The 24,405-nt window shown below is 38.8% G+C and overlaps 1 protein-coding gene across 1 annotated transcript in view; it reads right to left on the reverse strand.

Annotated features, from left to right (window-relative positions):
* Positions 1–20,600, reverse strand: part of LOC140923863 (proteasome activator complex subunit 4-like) — a 35,726-nt gene extending 15,126 nt beyond the window's left edge. Inside the window, exons 1-31 of the mRNA XM_073373874.1 lie at positions 20,244–20,600; positions 17,576–17,716; positions 16,328–16,444; positions 15,994–16,038; positions 15,390–15,539; positions 14,781–14,844; positions 14,135–14,209; positions 13,284–13,403; positions 12,787–12,876; positions 12,426–12,484; positions 11,872–12,078; positions 11,248–11,434; positions 10,680–10,766; positions 10,518–10,582; positions 10,097–10,259; positions 9,487–9,585; positions 8,832–8,901; positions 8,680–8,747; positions 7,913–8,017; positions 7,620–7,724; positions 6,820–6,977; positions 5,797–5,892; positions 5,422–5,480; positions 4,965–5,027; positions 4,231–4,286; positions 3,902–3,957; positions 3,756–3,798; positions 2,831–2,893; positions 2,223–2,318; positions 1,685–1,813; positions 1,125–1,217 (exon numbers count right to left, since the gene is read on the reverse strand). Of these exons, the coding sequence (XP_073229975.1) occupies positions 1,125–1,217; positions 1,685–1,813; positions 2,223–2,318; positions 2,831–2,893; positions 3,756–3,798; positions 3,902–3,957; positions 4,231–4,286; positions 4,965–5,027; positions 5,422–5,480; positions 5,797–5,892; positions 6,820–6,977; positions 7,620–7,724; positions 7,913–8,017; positions 8,680–8,747; positions 8,832–8,901; positions 9,487–9,585; positions 10,097–10,259; positions 10,518–10,582; positions 10,680–10,766; positions 11,248–11,434; positions 11,872–12,078; positions 12,426–12,484; positions 12,787–12,876; positions 13,284–13,403; positions 14,135–14,209; positions 14,781–14,844; positions 15,390–15,539; positions 15,994–16,038; positions 16,328–16,444; positions 17,576–17,716; positions 20,244–20,419 (3,105 nt within the window). The 5' untranslated portion in view covers positions 20,420–20,600. The remainder of the gene's footprint in view (positions 1–1,124; positions 1,218–1,684; positions 1,814–2,222; positions 2,319–2,830; positions 2,894–3,755; positions 3,799–3,901; positions 3,958–4,230; positions 4,287–4,964; positions 5,028–5,421; positions 5,481–5,796; positions 5,893–6,819; positions 6,978–7,619; positions 7,725–7,912; positions 8,018–8,679; positions 8,748–8,831; positions 8,902–9,486; positions 9,586–10,096; positions 10,260–10,517; positions 10,583–10,679; positions 10,767–11,247; positions 11,435–11,871; positions 12,079–12,425; positions 12,485–12,786; positions 12,877–13,283; positions 13,404–14,134; positions 14,210–14,780; positions 14,845–15,389; positions 15,540–15,993; positions 16,039–16,327; positions 16,445–17,575; positions 17,717–20,243) is intronic.
* Between the last annotated feature and the right edge of the window lie 3,805 nt (positions 20,601–24,405).

The following is a 24,405-nucleotide window of genomic DNA, read 5'->3' on the forward strand; positions in this document are numbered from 1 at the left end:
ACAAGTTTACTTTATTTACCCATTCCTTCGTCGGCTGAAACATGGAAAATCGTTACAAAGAAGGTGAGTCAATTTGTCTTCGCTTAAGCTGACATTTTAAGCGAGAAAACTCCGTATTTTGCAAAGCATCTTTTTGCAAAACAAGAACTCATTACGCGTGCAAGACTTCGTGGACAAGATTTTGCGACTGGTGAGAATTTCTCTTTTAATCAGTGCCATACAAAGAATTTTGCGTTTTTTTCTAGGGAAAGTTATTTTATAAAAGCAATAGAAAACTTTTTTCCTATGTTTACATAGCCTGATATAAACACTCGAGGCGTTGGAAAATTCTCGACGGTTATGCAAACCCTCGACTTCGTCTCGGGTTTGCATAACTGTCTCGAATTCTCCCAACCCCTCTCGTGTTTATATCAGGCTATGCAAACACGGAAAACGTTTTCTATTGCTTAAATAGTAGTGGCAAAAACAAGTTATCAAATGTTAGAAATTTTATCGTTCTGCGATCGGGAGAAGATGTAACATCCTTCAATGGATATAAACTTACTACTTTTCCTGGTGAAAAAAAAGTACAACGAAGCTGTCTGGGGTTCTTTTTTTAGAGAATACGAGAAGAAAAACTAAGAGTTAATTCTCGTCCACGAAGTTGTCCTCGTCCTGGAATCTTAAGGTCTCTATCATTAATTAAACGGATACGAAATTATACAACAACATGCACACAAAAGTCGGTATTGCTGCCTTGTTAGACGTGCGACAAGTTGACCTCTCATAACTTCTTGAAAGGGAGCAAAGCGATTTTCAATGCATGAGATCGCGTAGCGACCGAGCGAGCGACGAAGTCTCGAGGTCGACTTGTTTCGCCTGAATGGATTTGAATAATGTTATTAATTCACGCGCGAAAAAAAAAAATGATTGAGATATGCTTTACCGGGGAAGGCGTGAAATATCACTCACTGTCCTATTGGTCAATTGTCATGACGTCACCGGTAGAATTTTCGACCGGTGAATTTCGCGCTTAAGAGGTATGAAAAGTTCTTTAAAATGGCATAACTAACCAGGAAAAAAAAAGGACTTTTAGAAAGTCTACTGCGTCGATTGATCTGCAGTAAAACTTCAACAAAAGTTACCTTAACAATCGCAGGCCAAACATCAACCATGACTTCCCAGTAATGCACTATCAAAAAGAGCATGCGGTTGTTTAGTAGCACGTAAAGTGCGCCCTGTAGAAGAAAAGGAAAAACAAGATGTCATAATTAGGGTCGGACCCCACTTTACGGACACCCGCTTAATACGGACACCTCGTTAATACGGACAGTTTTCCTTGTCCCTGGGGAACGTAAGCCCACACCTTTTCTCTAAATTCAACCCGCTTAATACGGACACCCCGGACACTATCTATGGCCCCCTTGGCGTCCGTATTAACAGGGTTTAACTGTATCATAAATCCTCTGTTATGCCCCTCCTTCCCCCTCTCAAATAACCCCCCCCCACCCTCTCTGATAACCCCTCCCCCCCCTTTTCCGGGGAAGAAAGTTATTAAGGCCCCTTAGTGTTCGTATTGACGGGGTTTGACTGTACCATATATCCTCTGTTATGCCCCTCCTTCCCCTCCTCTCAAATAACCCCCCACCCTCTCTGTGTGCTCCTCTTGTCGCCCGCAATAACACTTGCTCATAGAAGTACCCACCTTGAATTCCTCGTGGGAGATGTCTGGACTGTTCTGAAGCTTTGACAACGTTGTTGGAATCAGTGTTCGAGCAAAATAATCAAACACCTCGATGCACGAAGAAAGGACTCTCTGAGCTTTGATACGAACCTTGTGACAAATACAGCCAACATGGTAAGAAGAAAATTTGGACCAAACCTGACCGTTGAGTTTAGGTTTAAAAAGCGCCAGCAAGTAGGCACACGAGGGCGCCTCGGCTACCTTTTGTTTCACTCCTTTTACGTCGAGATGGAGACTGTAAAAGGCCGGCACTACCTAAGCGTGTTAACAACTGTATCTGGCTGAAATGAATGTTTACTACAGAGGGACTTTTACTTTTTCACCTCTTCACTTTTATCCGGACATAAAAAATCTTTCCTCTGGTAGACGCCCAATAAACTGCGCAATCCAACTTATTATCTCAGCTCTACTTAAGTGACAAGGAGAGCTTAACCTTTAAAATGCAGACATACAGACGAAGGAGCAAGCAAAGTAACACCACTGGAAACCAAAGACATACCTCTGTGTAAACTGTCGTTGCCAGTTTAAACAAGTCGTCCAATAACACTTTGTGTAAAGTCGTTAACTGCGTTGAAACACGATCAAGGATGCGCATCTGGAAACAAAGTATTAGAATGAGGATGAAGTGAACTGCAGGAACTGATAAAAATCTAAATGACGACACATGTACGACCTTAATTTGCTATTCTCAACGGGATTCGAATCCATGGCCTCTACGTTGGCCTCTGCGTTGGCACTACAGTACTCTACCAAATACATTGAGAACTCAACAAATTGGCCTGCTCCGAATGTATGGGTCTTCATGGCTCAGTTGGTAGAGGACTGCAGCACTAACGCAGCGGCCATGGGTTTGAATCCCTTTAAAGCTCTGGAATTCTTTTCGGGGCTTAATTCGCAATTGCTCAAGCGTACACAAGTGCGATGGTCACATCCTCAGTTAGAAAGTAAGAATCACGTATTCAACTGGGTTTAATTGATGTACTTGTTACAATCATTGCCCTCCCTTCCTCGACTAAGGTAAGGTAAAGGTGACCTTCGGGCCCAAGAGGTGATTTCAAATGGTTCACCTAGGGAGAAAAAGAGTCTGAGAAAACTATATCTGCATACCTCATGTTGTAACTGAACTCTCTCGATCAACAGAGGTCTTACATGTTTCTTCTTCCCAGCAAGCTAAAAGAAAAATTAATATAATTAGTACCACGAGTGCTGATTAAGAAATAGCGCGAAAAAAGTAGTAACACACATAAAACAAAAAAAAGAAAACATTTTGGCTTGTCTTGGACAACAGTGCTTCTCAACCAACTAAACACATTCTACGGTAGCAAGCATGTAACACTCTGATCCTTTTTTCATTTAATGCCTTTGTACTTGTTAGTATTTTATTTGCCACATTCTGTACTCTTACCCCAATGGAATAACAAAAGATTTTTTGCATGTTTTTCCTTCTGATGATGTATACTGAAGTTACCATAAATCCACTAATAAACCCTCCTCTGAAATAAGCACCCCTGCCCGGTCTCTTTGATCCCAACCTTCCCCCCCCATATTTTTAAAAATGATAGACTGTGTTCATTAATCACGACTTTAAGGACTGATCCAGCATGGTTTATTCACTCGCTGGAATTTCCGATTTGCGTTTTATCTTCTGTTGCATGACCTCCAACTAAATGTGCATGAGTTTTTCCACTTTGCGTTTTATTTCTTTATCATCAGTTACAGAAGAAAAATAAATGTCACAAGTTTCTTAGAGCGGTTTTCATTTGAGTGTCGAAAAGTAATTGGTTTTGCACTTTCTACACGATGCGATTGGCTTAAAAGATTCGCGCCACCTTTTCATCCAATCAGAAGTAAAACCAAAGCCAATTGTGACGCGCTCGCATGCATTTTCCCGCGCTTTGCGTCAGCCACATGTAATTACTTCGAGTTTTGATTGGTTCAATGTATTGTCTGTGTCCTATGTGATTGGCCAGAGTAATTACTTTGGTTTTGGTTTTACGACACTCAAACGAAAACCACTCTATTTACGACATACTCTATCTTCCATTGCTCTCTTCACAGCAGTAGCACTACGCCATCTGTAAAAGCAACACAACAAAACATTTGAGTTGCACTGATCACTTTTACATTTAACAAAATAGAACAGACGTAAAGAATAACGCTCTACGAAGATTATCTTACCTGTTGTCGAATTCATCTCTTTGTCCCCCAGTGTGGAGCATTAATAGATCATAGATCTGTAGAAAGTAAGTAAAAAGATGATGCAGAGGGAACAGTTATGACTATGACAGTAAAATGGCGTTATCAACATTCATCGATGATTACCAATGCTTCCATTGTCACTATAGCATTTCTACAAACATTATTGCCGAGATAGTGCCATTATCATTTCAACATTGTTACAGTATTGTCACAACCACTGTCAATGTCATTGCCAGAGCCATTATCTCGAAGGTAGTCAAGCCTATTCCTTACTTAACCAATTCCAAACTACTTAAATTATTAAATACCTTCACAATAATTAGAAGTGCTTTAGTGTCATCCTCGTGATGGCAGAGTAGATGATCTACAAGCAGCAATAGGAAATAATTGACAGGAGAAATCAATCAGTATTTAGAAAGCACGACAGCTTCAGGATTAAACGTCTTGCACGTACTTTGTGTAGTTTCTATTATCCACTCCATCTACAACTGTATCACTAAATAGAGGTTGGGTGCCTGGAGTATCCAGGGGCTTCCACGTTTGGCAGCCAGCCCCTAGATTGAAATAACGCCCCCATGGCTGGCACAACAGCGCAACCCAGCTATGAGCCCCCAAACAAAAGAAAACAAAGAGGCACCCGTCACACTGAAAAATATCAGTGGAGTGAGAATGGATACAGGCTTCGTTCGCAAAGATTTCTGGATAGTTTGGGGGGCAATGTAAGAAATGATTGGTTGATGGTTGCCATGGGATACCATTGACCAATCCTAACTAACACTTTTCCACCCAAACAATCCCAGAAATGCTTGCGCAAGTTTTTATTTATTCCTCTCCGTAGCTTATGGAGTGGCCTATAATTGAGGTCACCTTTTGAAACGTTCAATAATTCCAAAACGAAATTGCCAATAAACAGCTCGGACTATACATTTCACACAATCTAAAAGATTAGAACCTCTTTGCAAAACAGTCATGTGTAACCTGGTTTAACCACAAGGTTGCTTTTATTTCAAACGAGTAACAAAGTAGAAAAGCAAAAAGTTACCTAGCACTCTGTGGATCGTCTCTGCTATCTGTGCCCGTGAATTGTGTTCACCCATAGACACATCTAAAACATAAAATCAATAAGCTGAACAAGGGAAACATGCAGATTACTTTAAAGCGGTTTGAGTAATACCTCGTGAGATTGTCTTCTTTTCTTGCCTGAAAAAACAGCCGGCATCTCGCGACGCCATCAGCGGTTTCCTGGCGAAATGACCTCTGAGAAACGACTGCAGAAATTCCATATTGATGACGCGTCACTACCCAGATCTGGGTTGTATGTGCTCCTGATTGGCTGAAGCAAATTTTCAACCAATAAAAAGCAATACCCAGATCAAGGTAGTAACACGTCATCAGTATGGAATTCTTGCACTCGTACCTCAGACGTCATTTTGCGGAGAAATAGTCGGTGGCTTCGCGAAATGTCGGCTGTTTTCTCAAGTAGACTGTAAGACAAATACCTGGTTCCATTGACACAGTGTTTCGAAAACGTCCCCTCCCAACTAGTGTCTTGAGGCCTCTGAAAGATCAGCAATATCAAAGATCAGGGATGATTATCGCATGAAAAGAACTCAACGGCAAAACTTACAGTTACAAAAAAAGATAAGTGATTCTTTAACTTCAAAACCGATGGACCACTTTTTGCAAATATACTTACAGATGCTTTATAGCTTTGATTTTTTGTTCAAATGACCTGAACTATCAAAAACGCCCTCTCCAAACAGTCACAAAATAATCATAGGCCAAAACGTTGTAATAAGTTGTTTAATTTACTCAACCCAAGTCTGTCTGTAAGTTGGTGTTTTTAAAATTTGCACTAACAAGCTAACTCTTACAAGTTCTCCAGTGGAGGTCTTGTCCAGTCAGGTAGCAGTATGGAAGCTCCCGATAAGCAACCACTGATGATATTCAGACTCTGCTGAAGCCCCTCTCTGAAGGCAAAAAATAATTAACAACATTACCTCCTTAAGGACCCTTTACACGGGTAATTTCACTGTTGCGTGAGAAAAGATGTAATCTCATTGCAACCTCAAATCGTGCGCGTAAACAGCGTTTTCAGCGGCATTTGTCTCAGCCAAGTCGCTGCAAATTTGAGGATGAGCTAAATTTAGTGCAGCTTCGTAGCTTTCTTTACACGAATGCTGTTATTGACAAAAACGTTTTTTCACAAACCACTTTTCACAAAATAGTCGTAGGATCGTGCTAAAATCGCCTTTGTTGTCGTGCAAATTACGTCGAAATACATGTATCGACCGTGTAAAAGGCTAAAACATGAGGGTTATTAGAATGAAGGAAATAACCACCAAAGATAAATATGTCATGATTTTCAGTTCTCGTTAAAAGTACTACAAGAGGTTGATAGAGATCAGAGAGGAAGATACAGAAGTTAGTCGATATGGCACTTACTAAAAAACTATGACTGGAGAGAGGTTTTTTTGGACAATATCGTTGCGGTCCTCGTCGCAGTGGCCGCCAAAGTTCTCTATATGACATTATTATTTGGATAAAGTCGATGTACATAGGACTGTGTAAGACTACAAATAAAGCATTGTCTTGTCTTGACATTTAAAAAGGCGGAGGGAGGGGGTGCGTGGAGGAAATTACAGTCATTTTAAAGGTGCTTTCTAGATCAAGCTACGGCGAAATTACTTTTCACCCTAGCTTTCTAACCTGCGAGCGAGATCCTATGACGTTAAAAATTCAAAGGAAACCTCCTCGGAAAAACCTTTCAATGGCTCTTTTCAAATCCTAAGATTTTACAAAAAGAAATTTGGCATTTTCTGTGAATCGTTTATTCTGTCCACAGTAAGACATAAAAGAATTACGCAGAACATTGGACAACAAACCAAGACTCTCACCTTGAGAGGGTAAGCGATTCATCCACGAATCTTTCTAGTTTCGTCAACTCTGGCTGTAAAAACATATCTAGCAGATCCTTTGCTAAGAGCTTCTCTTCCCTCGAGGGTATATGCCACTGAATGTTTAAGTTGAACAAATCACCTGGTTTTCCCCAATCCTGTATTGCGTTGTAAGACAAAAATAGCACAAAGTTTTGTGTAATGAGTAATCCATGATTGACTGAGCTGTCGGAATGTTTCATTTTTGTAATTGTGACATGTAAAAAATGCAAACATAAATACACAGACTAAACCACCACAATGCCAAATTTGCAATGGTGTTTGTTTGCAAATGCGCTGATTAAACAATTTGTGAGAAGTTGGTTTCTTAATACGAGGCTATGACTGCACTTTTAAAAAGAACATTAGAGCTTTTTCATTTTTTCTATTAGAGGTATCAAGTGTCTTGAACATGACCAATCAAAACACTGAGTTGAAAAAAAGGATCAGCCAATCAGAATTCGAAGCAATAGAGGGCGGGTGCCAAGGGAGGGGAAAAACCTAGGCTATAACCCTGACCAATTACAACGTCTATCAAAAAACAAATCAGAACGTGAAGAAAACACATTGCATTCCCTGCTACCAGAGGCTCACCGAATACCCAGGGAAAACATTGTAGTGAGCGCCATTCGAAAATATGTTTGAGAAAAATGCAAGTCACAATTGTTTTCGATTTTGATTCTGACTGGTTAAGAAAGCGCACGAGTCTGTTCAACCAGAAAACAAAGCAGTTTTAAAAGTTTCCCAACTTGCTTTCTTACCCTGATAAACAGATGCTCCGTCGGTGGTGTCCCGAAGTCGACAAGCACGCTCCTCCATTCCATGGGGTAAATCTTGGCTAGTGGCCGTAACAAGTGCTCTAGAAGCTTCAAATACAGAAAAGAATAGAAGAGTCTATAATGAATTGAGGTTCTAAAACTTTATTTCATTGTGTCTACTGTACTCTATAGACAATAGCAAAACAAGCTTTCTGCTCTGATTGATTATCTTTAAGTTCGTTCCATTTGAATTTATTCACGTATTTTGTTGTTCTTCAAAGATAAAAGCTACCAACCGTTGCTCCCAAAGTGGCAGCTTCTTTGCATTTCAAATGAATTGTACTTTTAATAGCTGTGATGAGCTTATCTTTGTACTCTAGCGACCCACTGGAACGCACAACCTGAAAGACAAAAAATTAAGCTTGACTTTATTCGTTCAGTTGTGTAGGAGCTGCTCCTAAGGTCTCTCCTGATTGGTCGAAAAAAACAATGACATGTCATTCTTTCAGTTGTTTCAGTATTGTTTGGGGTCAGGGTACATGACCCCATTCAGTGCCATCAACAAGTTTCATATATATAGTTTCGTATATGATCGCTTCCGCGAAAGAGATAGACGCGTTAAATTTAACCTTGTTTAATAGTTGTATAAATTTTACAAATGTACACCTCTGTAATTATTGCACGAAAATCTTTGTTATCGTTGTAAACACATGTGTCTGTAGGCGCTCTGCCGATAATAAAGCACTTATCCTATCCTATCCTAGCAAAATTTTCCACTGTGGGTATTAAGTTACACTGATATTTGTTAAAAATGAAGCGGGATCGATGATTCTTCTTTGGAACCCAACTCATGCCGATCAGCGCTGGTGGTATTCGTGTTCAACCCTAGCTTTGCAGTATTTTTCATAACTTTCTCTCGTTTAACGCTCTCGTTGCCGTAGCCGTTGCCGTCGCCGTCGTGGGAACGGGCTAATCACAGAACTACCCCAGCATTATACCAATAGTCACACCCATTTTATAATAGCGAGTGTAAATCACATGGAGCTCTACTCTTTAGATCTACCTCAGACAAGATCTGGAGATTCCATAACAGCTGGTCATCAACTTCTTCTTCCTCCGCTACACCTTCCACTAGGACAATTAAAAAAAAAAGTGCTAGTGATAACGCTACAATTTTACAGGGAAAGAATTGGCTCCTAACAGTCTATCACTCACCAGACGTCAAATGCTCAATAACCGAACAACAGTGAGGGACAAATTTCTTGAGAGTAGCTGGCGCGTTTGTCTAAATATAGAAATAAAATACATTTTAATAGGTTAATGAAAACATACTAGAACGAATAATCCTCGCTTTCTTCACACCTCTAAAAAATTAGTTTTGCAAGGGAGGTGGGGATAAGACATTTATTTATTTATGACGGACAACCAAAGTTTAGAAACTTCTAAATTCATATATTTTTTGCTGCTGTGTAGAAAAATAAAAAAGCCGCCCCACCTCAGAAATTTTTTCGACGCACAATAGCAGAATTTAAGGGGGTTAACACTTGTTAATAATTCTTACTCATAAGAGAGGTAAGGAGAAAGGGATTCAAATTAAAGTGGATGCTTCTAGTAACCGACCTGTGTACAGACACCCCAGGGGAGGGGGGGAGGGCATCTGTACACTGCCTATCTAATAACTGGCATACCGGTTATTGTTTTTGTGTATACCCATCCTGGCAGCGGCTCGACTAAAATTAGCAACAATTTGAGGGGGTGGTCACAGTCTTGTCAATCCCTTTTACTGACAGGAGAGGTGAAGAAAAAAGGAAAGCGGATGGTTTTAATAACTACATGTAGTATACCGATTATCGGTTTTATATGTACCCACCCTGGCGGCAGCTCGACACATGTCAGCTGCCATCTTGCCTGCCACCTTTGTTTCAAGAACTTTATTGGCACAAAACGCAAACAGCTGATCAAGGGCACTCTACAGGACAAACATGAAAAAAATTAATAGCAAATAGAAGTTTATCTAACATCTTTGGTGTAAAGTGGTTCTATTAGCAAGCCACCTTCAGCTCATAATACCTGTAAAAAAAAAAGGTTCATTCAGGCTAAACTACTCTCACTGCATACATGATTGGGCTGTAATGTGGGGAATAACAAAAAGTTATTTTCATTGGCCTTTAAAAACACATCTGTTATTGTTTTTAGCGACTCAGTCAACGCACATGAAGTTATTAGTTGTGTAAATAGGTATGTCAATAAGAGCCAGCTGCCGGCTAATTTCACGTGCTGAAAAAGACCTTATCACTTGCTCAATTTGCTAGGGAAAACAAGACATGGGATTACTTTGAAGATGTATTTGAGTAAAAACGCCAGCTTGACAAATAAAAAGGCCTGCTTGGCTTTTCCTTAGCTGCATCCCTGTGTGAATTATACCCTATCCAGTTGCTATAATTTACTGAATAACGCGCCTTCTTTATGGATGACCTCACCTGGAAGATCTTGGGTGAACTCTGCATAAGAATTGCATGAAAAGTTGAGGCAACGCCCATTCCCATCATGCCCTCTAGAGAGTGTCGCTGATCAGCTTTCATTGTGTTACTGTCCAGTTCCGAAGTGTTCTCAAATGATGAATTTTCAATCATGACAAAACATCTGAAAAACAAACTTCAACTTAAGGCAAAATGAATAGCTTTTTTTCTTTCTGAAAGTCAAGTGCAGTCATTAAGAATATCACTCTAGGAACTAGGAAATTTGTTTGCATTTGACAATTCACTTCTTAAACTGATGTTTTTTTTGATCTCATAGAGCAGATGATTGATCTTACTTATTCGCTTGCGATAATTATGTGGTTATAAGAGGGATACTACAAGATAGTGTGGATTATTGTTACAGTGTTTATTCATTACTTACCTATCCATAAACTGTAATACAAAGTCTTCAAACTGAGCTGTTGCAAGGCATAACTCTTTTTCATCCTAAAAGAAAAGATGCAAGAAAGCAAAGAAAGAATGGTTGCTGAGTTAAATCCTTGTTTCTACATGCTTAGAGTAACAAAGACGTTTTCATCTTAACCTCTGTCATTTCCACCACTCCAACAGCCTCAGAACAGTCAACTACTGGGACTAAGCAAACAACAGTGGAGATGAACATGAAGGTTCCCTGCAAATTGACGGGAAAGGCTATCAGTAAATGAAAGAGATCATTTTGTGAGCAAGAGATGAAAACTACAACGATGAACTACAGTGTGTACAACAAGTCCAGTTGCCCCTTTTACTGAAAATATTACTTGCAAAACTTCTGGGCTCGGTTGTTTAATGTTGGGATAAGATAAACCAGGGTTAGTGCAAAATTTGAATTCAAATATGATAGCATAAAAAGCAAATTTAGTTCAATTCAGTCTGTCTACAATTTTTTGACTGAATGCTCTAAAAATAACAGAGAAAATTTTCCGAGAAAATGCTTTCAACACAAGAAAAAGAAACCAAGATTAAAATTTAACTCAGGGTGCTCTTCAATAAATAAAAATATGCTAGATGCATTGTTGGGAAATATAAGAGTAAACTAGAAAAATTTCTAAATTTTTTAGAACTGAGTGACCACAATGCATGTATTTCTTTGACCACTTGAGAATAGTACTCACCAAAGCTTTACGAAAATCATTTGGGTCTATTCCTGGTAACACCAGCTGCAGTAAAGGAAGAACATGACTACGGCCGGCAGGATATGACGCATCGGGTCTGACAAGTGCTCTGGCTACAGATGTAACACAGTTCAGTGTTGCAGTCAGTTGATGTGGCTCAGTTAGGGTTCCCAAAGCAACATATAACCTTTAAAGTAATAAAAACAGATAAAATGTCAGGTCCGGGTAACAGTTTAAGTCATCAGAATAGACCATTCCATGTTTTTCTTTTTCTTTAAGTTTTGATGAAGACCAGTTAGCATACATCCATTGATACTGCTGGAGGGAGTGCCTTAAAATGGGTACACTGACCAAGTTCAAAGGTGATACATCAAAAGCAAGCAAAGATATTGTTCCATAGATGTTTGTATGGTGGGGGGCACAAACTTACAAACTACTGCAAAATTCAGCAACTCTGTGGGGCTACATACTTGTTGGTCTTCAACAAATCATGTTCAAACTTGGCATCTTTACTAATTTTACGGTGTTCTTTTCAGCCTTGCTGATGGATTTTTGCTAATTGGTCCCAGTCAAAAGATGTAATAGACGTGGAGGGGTTTATTCAAATTAAATAATGCAACTTACTTATTCAGTAGAGTCGGCAGAACAACATCAGGTTTTATTAACGCAAGGTTCTGGAGAGCTCCAGCTGCATCAAAGCTGCCACTCTTGTTGAACACAGCCAACATAACTGCAGGTTTAAGGCATTCAACAAATGCTGTCAATTCTGCATCTGTTAGCTTCGACTCATCAGGGATCGCAGTTTCCCAAGAGTTCTTTGGAAACCTCTCCCTAGCAAAAAGAAAATAATATGAGAAGGCAAAATGGTTTTACTTGTCATGATTCAGGGGGCAAAAATATGATGTAACAGAACTTTGTACTGTCAAGTGTGGCCTGTAATGATACATGTACCTTTGACTGAACAAACTGGGTGTTTAACCACTCATATTAAAAAAATCATAAACCAGACTGGATTCCACTTAGTCCTAGTACAATTATTGATTAGATCCAACTGCGACATAATTTCATTCATGTACCTGATAACCACAACAAGAACAGGCACAAGGACCAGGGGTTAATAGTGAGGTACAAATTACCGCATTTAGCATCATGAAAAACCTGTTATTAAATATTGTTACCTGTGAAGTCTTTTGATCATTTCTTTGGGCAAATTGTAAAGAAATCTCTGAAGTTTCCCCTGACAAAAACAGTAATACACTGTAAGGTATTAACACAAAGTCAATTTTCTTGGTTTTTATGCAGTATCATACATGAAAATGAAGGACATGACCACAAAAACTCTCAAACCACTAATTACTTGTTTGAATGGTACATACAAAATTCTTCTACAGTAAATTACAAGACACATTGAAAATAATATGGTACTTATAATAAAAATGCTACGTAGGATATCAAGTTCCTCAAATCAATATTTTCTTCCCAATTTCTCACCTTCTATCAGATTGTGTACAATGTATAGAGATTTTACTTGTCACTTACTGAATAGCGTCCATTATTTGATGGATGGTAAAAAGATTCCAGAGCTTTGAACAGTTTACAAAGATGCTCCTGGACTGGACTGGAATGATGCTGTCAGGGTTTTAAGGAAAAAAAACACAAACATTTCAAAATACCTTCAATGCTTCTAAAATAGGCCTTGATTGTAAGTGTTATGATCCGAGCCAATTTTCCAAGGATTTTTATCGGCTTATCAGAGCATAATGGTCCTTATATCTTCCCATCAATTTGCATTAACAGATTTTTTGCAAAGAGGCTGTATTCATCTTGTACTTTCTGAATAAGTCAATAAATCCCATAATTTTGCAAATTTAATTTCTGTGACATCATACTATACAGTGTATCGTATCTTCTCTATTGAGTGCCACAAGTCCTAAGAAGAAGATGAAATTCAAATTTTCTTCAAGTCCTGTCTTGGATTTGTCAGAGCTTTAGAGAGGTGGACATGGTGGTTTTGACACCTAACAAATTGTACTTACCATTGAATTGACAATCCAAACAACAAAAGAGCTGATGATACTTGAATAATCTTTAACAGCGGTAATTGGAGTATTACTCCCAATGGGAAGATGAAAGTTCCTCAAAATTCTAGTAAACACCTGAAGACAATACTTTATTTATTAGCTTAAGGGTTTGGTCTCTATTGGAAAGGAATTAGATCAAGTGTTTGGTTGCTTATTCCCTGTGAGGGGAGGCTGGCCATTTGCCTGGGGGCAGGGGGGGGGGAAAGGTCATTTTGAAAATCTTGATTGGTTTTAGAAAGTCACTTTCAGATAATTGAGCATTACCTGGAGAGTCATTTCAATAAATCTTCTGGCCCCGGTTGTTCAAACGTTGGATAGCGCTATCCACCGGATAAATCACTATCCAGCGGATAAGTATTACGGAAATCAATTACGCTATGCGCTGGATAGTGATTTATCCGGTGGATAGCGCTATCCGACGTTTGAACAACCGGGGCCTGAGGTTTCCGCTTTTAAATTACTGTCTATTGGTATATGGTAGTAGATCAGTAGCATGAATGGAAATTGAATATAACAGCTTTGAATGGTAAATGCCGATCTTACAAATATGACTGAGGATGAGGTATGTGGTGAACTTCAACATAAAATAAGAATATTTGTAGTTTCCACAGCAATCAGGTGAGGGGTCACTTTTACAATTTATGTAAAATTTTAGGGAGTCATTCCTAAAAAGCTAGGATGAATTGGGGGCTTGGATTGAAATTCTTCTAAGCTTTCTCAACATGGCTGGCCTAACCTCACAGTTAACAAAGTGACCAGCCCCCAAAAAGGTCCATAAATTCTGATAAATATAGGAAGTCACTTACAGTTGGGAGGTATGGACTCCAATCAACAAAACCAATGTTGTCCTTAGCTAGCCTTGCAAATAACTTCAAGCAGGACTAAAAGCAATATAACAAAAAAAATAATGAAATAAATTATGGATGAATAAGTTATGATATTCGCTAATGCTTTTGAGTCTATGGATGAAATTTTACAGAGTGACCAATTACATGAAACCTCTTCAGCAATACTTCCTTGTGGCACTGCTTATTATGTTGTACGTCATGACCAATTCTAACTTTTGGTCTATGAAAAATTCATTTCATACATTGTATGACCAATCAAATGAAACCTCAATGAGAAGTACTCAAGATTGTTTTCATGATTTGGAATTTTTGTTTTTGAAGTTTGTACATAACAATAAAGAAGCACAATTTCATCAGCAGCAGCAGCAGCAGCAACAGAAGCAGCATAAGTATTATCATCAACATCATCATATTCATCATCATCATTATCATCATCATCAACATCATAATAATCATCATCATCATCATCATAGTAAATATCATCATCATCATCATCATACTTATCATGACTACTCATGCCAGAAACCACCTTTAAGGAGGGTTTAGTTATCAGTTAAAGCAACTATCAAGAACAGGAAGAAGGCTTCGTGGTAAGTTGTCCTACCTCTTCCCACCTAGCACTGTTTGTGCATGATTGCCAAATACCCAGCAACTCATGAAACCACAATCTGCAATAAATAAATAAGCAAAATCCAATAAACTACAAAAAGGAAACAAGATTTATTCAAATTGAGCAAGTGAAGCATGTGCTACCCTTCTTATCGAAATATTATTAATAATAATAATAATAATGTTTCTTATTAAGAGCATTTCTGTCCCCAATGCGCTTTACATCATGATAAGAAAAAGAGAAAAATAAGAATCATCTCTCGCCTATGTGACCTATTATAAATCAAGTATTGCATGACAGTTTAATTCAATATACATGGTATGTGTATTTACAAAATAAGATAATGACAATGACGGTAGGCCTATTTAATGTGACTGCAAGGTTAAATACCAAGAGAACAAAAAGCTTTGTTCTAACACAACTGACTGACTCTCAAGTTGTTAACTGAAAGGCTATTTAGACATGCAAAATGCTTATGTTCATTTTTAGGTGAGGTGGTGGCTGTGTGTCTGTGATAAAGGTTTATCCTATATTATTTATACTCATCTTACTACATCAGTGTTTTGAAACCAAAAATAAACTATTGTTTAAAAGAATACCTACTTAAAACCTTTGTCATGCTTCTCAGGAGGTAAAGTAGTGGGTAAAAACAATGAAAAGTAAAACATTGCTTTGCCAAAAGTCACATCATAAGGACACATCAGTGGTCTCCATTCATCAAGCATTTCTTGGGTGGACTCCTCAGAAAAATACCTGAATATCAAAGCGACAATTGATTATTATATCTCTCAGCTTGTATGTGCACTATGATTGGTCAGTTTAGCAAGCCCTTAAGACATTAAAATTCCAAAGTTGTTTTTATTACAATTCATTTACAAAAGCAACAATGAACACTTATGTTTAGGATTTGATGAACCAGCACGACTATCATCAATCCATATTCCACTTCAATGAAAATCATTGATGCCCCCTTAGTCTTTCTTTAAATGTCATCTGTATTAAACCATGGGTCTGAGCTCAAGTAGCACCCGCTGGCCTCTGGTGCCTTACTTTTGCTCTTCAAAAAGGTCAATTAGAAAATCTTAAATTTTTCATAGAAATCCTACACTGGGTACCCTGGATTTCACAAGCTCAAAGCATTGGGCTCCCCTCAATTTTTGTAAGAGCACAGCCTCACACCACCAACATTTATAACATTAATACTTACACTCTTGAAACACGTACAACATGCTTGACTGTTTCTTCAAGCTTTCTGTATGAATAAAAAAAGATCAAAGATCATAACCACCTTTAAATTTAAATTCATAACTTGAATACGAATAGGCATTAATGTTTTCCAACTTGAATGAGCTAATTTTCAAGCATAAAAGGACAACTCACAAGCACCAAAATCTGACAACTATGTCAATTTTAGTGAGTCAATCAATAGTAATGATTCTTGAATGATTCTTGCAAGCACCGAGTTCACCCTTGTTTAGATACGTTTTAACCGCCATGTTCTGTACATGCAAGTTCAAAGTCATACTGAACATTCCACTTACAGGGGATGTTTCTTGAGTCCGGAAACTTCATATTTGGAATATAATGTGAAATCCACAAGATCATAAAGTGGTCTCCACGGTAACACAAGGTCAGATCTTGACAGCAATTCTCGCTTCCTAAAAGAATTGATGATAGGAGAAATAACCTGTTTAATCCGTAACATCAGGAAATGCTAAGAAACATTGCCTCAGCTTGTTAGCTCAATAAATCAGTGATTTTGTTACAAATAGCTACATAGGACATAAAACGGCTCTTTTCAGAGCACCCTGATTCTTTTCAGAACCAACCCGGTTCTTTTCAGAACCACCAAGTCAAGTAAAGTCAATAACCAATACTCTAAGCTTTTCTATTTTTTGTTTTATACCAGTTTAAAGTAAGAAAATAGGACATTCTTGCATTTCATTTCATGAAAATACTTGGCTATAAGACACACCCCAATTCTGGAACAGATCGAGGTTAATAAAGCAAAATTTCTTTGAAAAAATGCTGTGCCTTATAACCGAAAAAATACGGTATCTTGTGAAAAATATTGAGTGTCAGTCCAGAACCACTGAGTCCTAGTTCAAAACTGAGTGGGTCTCAAAAACTGAAAATCCTTTAGCTGTGATGTAACCAGACAATTAATCTACAGACAGTTTTTGACAGCAGCCACAACAACATCTACATCTGCATCTACTTCCTTCAGATCAATTGCTTGATCTTCATATCGTACGTAAACAGCATGCATACCATGAATAATTGTTCTCACTTAGTAAAAAATGTACCTTGATTAGGGAATGAAAGCATTCATTTACTTCTTTGTCCAGCATCCCTGATACATAAAAATTCCCAAAGACGCAAACTAATTTGTGGTATGCGTCCCACAAGATGTAACATCAGACCATAAGACGTTTTTGTAGAGTATCCTGTTTGTGTGATTTCTGTGGCTGTTGTTTAACAACTCATATTTCTTTTTAGTCTTTTTTGTGCTTGACAATAGAAAGAGATATTTTATTGTCAGTAAACTGTAATTAATACAGAGTTTTGGGGTCTGTCTTCAGATTAACTGTGTGGTTACATAAAGACCCATGGACTCGTTGCTTTAAAACTGGGACTTGATGGTTCTGGACAAGGACTCATGATTTTTCTGAAGATGAGTCTCAGGACTCACCATAACTATTTGTAACAAAATCACTGTTACAGATGGCAAATCTTCACTAAATGAAACAATGTAAGGCACACTCATATGCTAGGATCATTCCACTTACTTTAGCAGGAGAATTAAGACATGGCCAAATGCAATGACATACTGAGGATCCAAATTAGGTGCTGTTGTCAGCTCAAAAAAGATGTGGACAAACTTCAGATGGTCCTCCTTGGAAAATTTTCTTCCATACAGTTTTAAATAGCTGAAGAATTAAAACAAAAACAGTTCACCTCAATTTTCAGTTGCAGTTGTTCTTACTTTTTCACCTAAGGTCTAATAATATTTTAAATGTACATGTATCACTGTCAAAAAGCCTACTGGATGCTTATGATTCTTAACATACCAACAGTTTCTCGTTTCATGACAGCAGGGTTCTCATTAAGTGCTGGCAGCCAGCTAAAAAACAGCTACTTGGAGGTTTGAGCCATCTACTTTTTGGGGAAATAGGGTAAAGGGAGAGAGTGAAAGCCTGAAATTGCCCACAAAACTCAATTGGCAAGCCACCTAATTTTACACCCTAGCTGTCTACTTTAAAACTTAATGAGAACCCTGTAACATTACAGTCAGTTGAAGCTCTTTTAACCGTTTTAATCTCAAGAGTGACTAACATCCCAATTACGAGAATACCGTATTTATTCGATTAAACACCCTGGGCGCTTATAAAATTTTTGGACCTTGAGAGTGGGTGCTCATTCGAGGTGGGTGCTTATTCAAGGCTGGGCGCTTATTAAATTTTCACACTTTCAGCAAGTGTAGTATGTTAATTTTGCAACAATACAATAAACGGTAACAATAAAACGCGAAGATGTAACAAAGCAAGGTTTCTGTAAAATACTCTGAAGAAAACTCCGTCGTCGGGCAAGTCTCTTATTAGTACTTATTTAAGGTTTTTTTGGTGGGAGAGGCCAGAAAGGGGGTGGGCACTTATTTGAGTTTTAGTTTGAGGGGGAGGGAGGTGGGGTGGGGTGGGCGCTTATTTGAGGCTGGGTGCTTATTAAATTTTTCTGCCTTCTGGATGGGCACTTATTCGAGGTGGGTACAAATTCGAGGTTGGGCGCTTATTCAAATAAATACGGTAATGATCTCAATAGGGAAAGTGCTTTGATCTTTTGTCAAATTCTCTCAACTGGTTCTTTAACCCTTTAAACCCTAAGATCAAAATCTGAATTCTCATTTGTTGCCCCTATTCATTTCCAACAGAAGTAGTGGGGAGAATTTGATAAAATATCAAGCAAAATCATCTGGGGTGATCATGTTTATAATTCTCATGACAACTCTGTTTTACAAATCATTGATATTACAAGGAGAAATTTGATGCTGATCACCCTTAGGGCTTAAATTGTTAAGCAGCCAGTACATCAAAGTCACAAAATAATATTGTAAAAAGCAATAATTTTAATTAAACCTCTATAATTATTTAAGTTGCCTCCTCTATCAAGTGGTGACGACCACCTTTCTGCCATCCTGAAAGAGTTCTTCTAATGTTGTCACCCACCAACAAGCGCTTAATACACTTAGCCTGATGGTGGGTAACTAGAAAACTGAATGGTTCACGTTTGGCCATCATACTCAAACTTTGAAATTAATCACATACAAACATTTATCACTGTAAGCAACTCGCTAAAAAGGCTGTGACTTAGGACTAGCTAAAATATTGCGAGAAATAAACTGACTTGAATTGAAAAGTATAATGAGGAAATAAAGTCCCAGAGAGGAGGTGATGACTGGTCGTGGACCAATAGACACCAGTCCAGACTATGCTAATTTATGATGAACCTCTATTGAGCAGCCAACCTCCGTTCGGCAGCCACTTGTAGTACCTGGGGGTGGCCACTTAATAAAGGTATGACTGTATTTATTTTACTTGGAATTTTTTAAAATGCCCCATCACAATACCCCCTAACTACCCCATTGCCATCCCATCCAGAGGAGAGTAGCAAGACTCTTATATGGTTCAAACTGAGCCAAGCTCCAGCCATGTGTTCTCCACTAGCTTTCGGTGTGCCTTTAACTCTTTAAAGCATGGTTCAACTTTAAAGACTGGGGGTAACTAAAATGGACTTACCCTTAACCCAAAATTGAGCGTTTCAGATTTAAATCGATTTCGGTTGGAGTGTGAAGGATTCCGTTGAGAAAGTTATCATTATTCCCGGAAGGCAACAGGTCTGGTTCCTGTTACAACCTGATTTGAACCTTCATTTTTGCTATACTGAGGACCTCTTAGGAGGTACGTTTGTCCCTAGTCTGAAATTCAAAACCCCATTTTTTCATGTTTTGAGGAGGAAGCCATGTCCCTGGTAATATTTTACTACTGTATTTGCATTTTTGTTTGTCGCTGTCGCAGTTTCTACCAATCGTTGTGTCGCTTGTTGCCTTCTTAGCTGTCCTACGTCACTGTTTAAAAGCCATGTCACTTTCAGAATTTTACCCTAAGAAAGCCTCTGTAAAAAGCCTCTTGTGAAAGGCTGACATTTTGTTCACTTGATGTCACTTTTGATCATTTCTTTGTTAAAAAAATTTCTTGCTTGCAGGCATGATTCAGCAATCAAGACTATCCTCAAACTACTTGTAGCCCAATGTCTAGAGACCCGTCATAAAATCCCTATATCTTTGGACATGATCCCCAGATAATTTCAACTAAGTTAAGCTTACAATTTAACGGTTTTAATACACCGGCTATACTACGGTGGAGTAGATCACCACTTGGTGAATCATTCGAAGCAACTTACTTTGTCAGTCTGTTACTCCAGTAAAGTATTCCTGGGCTTGTCTCTTTGAACACTACAGCACGTCCAAGATTATATTTAATCTCCGAAAGAAACTTGTTCGATTCATCATCCAGTTGATCTTTATATGGTAGAAAACGGTTGTAAACTATTTCCTTTTGGGGTTTGAAGTCCAACATAACTAAAAGTAGGTGATCTCAAAAAGATCACTTGTTTTCTCTAAAACTTTCGCTCTTCTCTTCTACCGATACATTTCGCAGAATAAGAAGTAGAGCTCTTTTTTGTCCAGTAAAGCAACTACGGCACTACACTCACTCACCCTCGATAATCAATTTCGCCGATTCACTCTTACAAAGCGTGGCCATTAGTCAGCGGAATGATGCAATAACTTATGCGTGTGACTTCTACACTAGAGCCAGTTTCCGCTGGAAAAATACTCATCCGATAGGGTCTGGGTCTCGAAGCAGGAGGGTTGTTGAACCCAAGACAAAACTACAGCAAACACCTTTGTGGTTTAATAAACTTGGAAAAAAGATAGTGATTATCAGAGAATTATCATTTATTATCACAGATTATGTTTATTCTAGGTCATGGTTGGTCTCTTCACTTGCTACAGTTTGATTTTGTAAATACATACTTAAAACATCACTGTAGAACATAGTTGGTAATTATATAACTAACTCACGCTTCGAACAAATATAAACATTAATAATAACAAAGACGTTGTTGATTTCCCCCTGACGATGATGATGATGATGATGATGATGATGATGATGATGATGATGATGATGATGATGATGTCATGTGATAACAACCAATGCGATGAAACTGAGTCAGATATCACTGGCCTTAATTAATCCTCGTCTTGAGCTTGTGAACGAAATCCAACGGTGTAACCAGGGTCCGTGTCAAAACTACGCAAAAGAACAATGGGTCACTCCAATAGAAGCACTTATTTCTCAGGTTGCTGATTTAATCAAATTAAATCTGAATTTTGAATTTTTAAATTCCTTTCCTTTATTAAGGGGGTGGGGGGGGGACAGAAAGGAAAATCTACTATCTCACACCTCCTGTCCTCTCTTGTCGTTTATTCTCCCACCGCCTCTACCAATTCTCAAAAAGGACATTCCATTGCATACCTTGGGTACCGGCGGTTTTTCCTCGCGTGCGACGAGGAGTTTCGTCGGCCACAGGCCGACACGTCTTCGGAGACTTAACCGACTTAACCGAAAGCAGAGATCGCGCATGAAAATCCTCTGGCACCCAGGGTATCCATTTTAATATGACGCAATATAAAATTTTTGATTTTTCTCATATTTTGATCTTTCGCACAAAACTAATGAAAAGGTTAACACTTAAAGAGGAATTTCTGAACGTTGTCATCAAGGTTTCTTTTTGCATGGCTCGGGATTCCCATGGGAGCGTAACCATGGAAATCAACGTCTTCAGCTACGCCCTCACCGTGCACATCTCTGTCGTCCAAGAAAAGCGACAAATATTTGCCTTGAATTATTTTAAACGTCTCCGAGCCCGGTTCTTTCCAAAATACTTGAATATGACTTCGGCCATTTGACTGCTTATGAAGAGCTTCGATGTAATATTTCTTAGATGGTGTCAAAGCAATTTTTCTTGACATTTGAATGGGATATTTTTTAAAATTGTAAGGTGTTGTAGATCCCGCGCCACTTGCAGAATACACTGCCGCTATCAGTCGGGATTTCTTCGGATTGCTGTCGGAGCTCAGCCAAAGCTCCGATGTGTCATCGGAACTGATCGCGAACTCGTGAAATCCTCGTTTCTCAGGGTGAATGAACCCAAAAATCCTTTGTCCGAAGTCGCTCCCTTCTTGCTGTGATTTGAAGTCACTGAGAAATTTTCGAATATAAGGGAAACGTGGAAATAACGGAGAATGTCGCAGCTGATCTACATATGCACCACAAATTCCTTGCCAAGTATGAACGTTTAACTTTCCGGCCATGTTATTTGGTACAACTTGTTCAAAAAAGGCCGAAAGAAGCTCATGTCCTGAAATTTTCTCATCATCGGAGTGGAAACTTAATTTATCTTGCTTTTTCCCTTGATCGGATTCGGGTGTGACGATTACAACCTCGTCCTCTCCGACAAGTGCCGAAGGATTTTCGTGTCGACGTAATTCAATAGTACCGGTCTGCTCGTGTAGCATTTCCTTCCCTGAATTAATGGAAGTAACAACTGAGGGCTCGGGTGACTCGAGTCGATATGATTGGATGTTGGGAGCCTTTGTCATATTCAGCAATGTTTCGAAAAAGAGTGTTTGCTCTTTCAGCGAACGCAAATCGTGGCTGAGCGAGATTCTTTTCTCCATTTTATATCCCGATTTTTGAATAAAATCCTCTTGAGAAAAGCTCCGGTGAAGCAAGAATATGACAGCAAGTGGGAAAAATACAACTGGAAGAGTACAGAAACACCATAAAGCGTTCCCTTGACTTTTTTTGTTGTAACGTGAAGTCATCGCAAGACAGCAGAGCCTTCTTTTGAACTTAAGCAACGCCGATCGAACGCGCTCAGTGGAGAGCAAGTGAAATTTGGCCAGGCTGCGACGATTCTTCTCTAAACTGTTTAAATCAGGCGATGTGAGGGATCTTAAAGAAGTGGCCAGGTACAAATTTAGAGCGACCTCACCGTTTTCAAATTACTCGTCGCCAGGGACCAGATTTTCCACCGCCACAACAGACAATTGCGTTCAGTGCAAGTTTCTGTGTCAATTGTTTTTATCAAACAAAAGTTTCGAACTGTTACCAGGCTTACAATAGCGTATGACACTATTGACCCTGGGTAATGTTTAAAGGGATTCTTGGAATTGCTTTCTCGCTCCAGTTAGAAGCTTCACGCTCTGTAAACAACGTACGACTGAAAAAGCTTTCCATTGGTTGACCCGTGTACTAGGCTAAAATGCTTCACTACCCCGGTGTGTTTGATTAATCACGCGAAAACACGATTGAATTATTTTACCGTTCCGGTTCACGCTTAACATAACGTTTAAGAACGGTTTCGATTCATTTAACGTTTCGCGCATTCGTGGCGCAATTAGCACACATCGATAAGCCCAGAGCCTCTCTTCCCAAAAGATTTAAACTGTTTATTCGACTATCTTCTTTATAACCACCAAACTCTTCCATGATCAGCCCCAATATAAAAACACTCGGTTTTTTTTTCTTACAGAAAACTTCGCCATTCGTTTTAGGTAGTCCCATTAATATGATTTCACAGCATCTAAGAGCATAATTTGCAAATTGGAAAATACTTATCCATAAACCCGTCCAAGGTCCTTTACGGAAATATATATGTCATAGAGTTTGAACTTTTGAGTCTGTGAACAAAATCCCCTTCGATGTGAACGCACAGGTACCCCAAGAACCGTTCTTGCGTAACAAAAATATTGTAAGGATTTCTATGAGGATTTTAGCGATCGTTAATTAGGAGTCAACAATAGCAAGGAAATACATCAGAATATCTTACCTTGTCTCCTTGTGTTATTTGTATTCGTGTTGCATTGCATTTTTGGTCGCCTCAAGGCGATTTCGACAAATGAAACGAGGAGGCAAGGTAAGAAGTTCTGATGTATTAAATTTTCTTTTCTATTTTAGTGCCCTAAATAACGATCGCTAAAATCCCCATACAAACCCTAATAATATTTCTGTTACGCAACAACGATTCTCACTCGTGAGCTTGGGGTACCTGTGATGAACATTCAAATAAAAGGCCTTATAAGGTACTTTCCCCGGTGCTAATTAATTAGTAGGAAGTTCTAACCTTTGAGACTGAGGAACAAATACTGTGGTATGAGCATTCAAAAGAAACGAGTCGATAGTAAATTCAGAAAGAAGATCGAAAACAGCGTTTGAATCAGCGGTAGACGATACTTCTTCGGTGCAGCGAAAGGAGACACGCGTGCTTCGCCGCTCGAGTGTTCTCTCGCGGACTCGGATCGTTTCGCTCACCATAAATAGAGAGCTTGCTCGCAAGTTAACGCAAACTATCCGGTTGAAATTTCAGTCATGAACATTGAAGGAGCTAGCGTAAAGAACCACAATTTTTTTTTTTTGCACTCATTAATTAGACGTCACTTTTAAATTTCTTCGTTTCGCTTAATTCTTAATGCTTTGTGCGACCTCGTTTCGACCAG

Source organism: Porites lutea, chromosome 14 (genome assembly GCF_958299795.1).
Source record: "Porites lutea chromosome 14, jaPorLute2.1, whole genome shotgun sequence".
In the NCBI taxonomy this organism is placed as follows: domain Eukaryota; kingdom Metazoa; phylum Cnidaria; class Anthozoa; order Scleractinia; family Poritidae; genus Porites; species Porites lutea.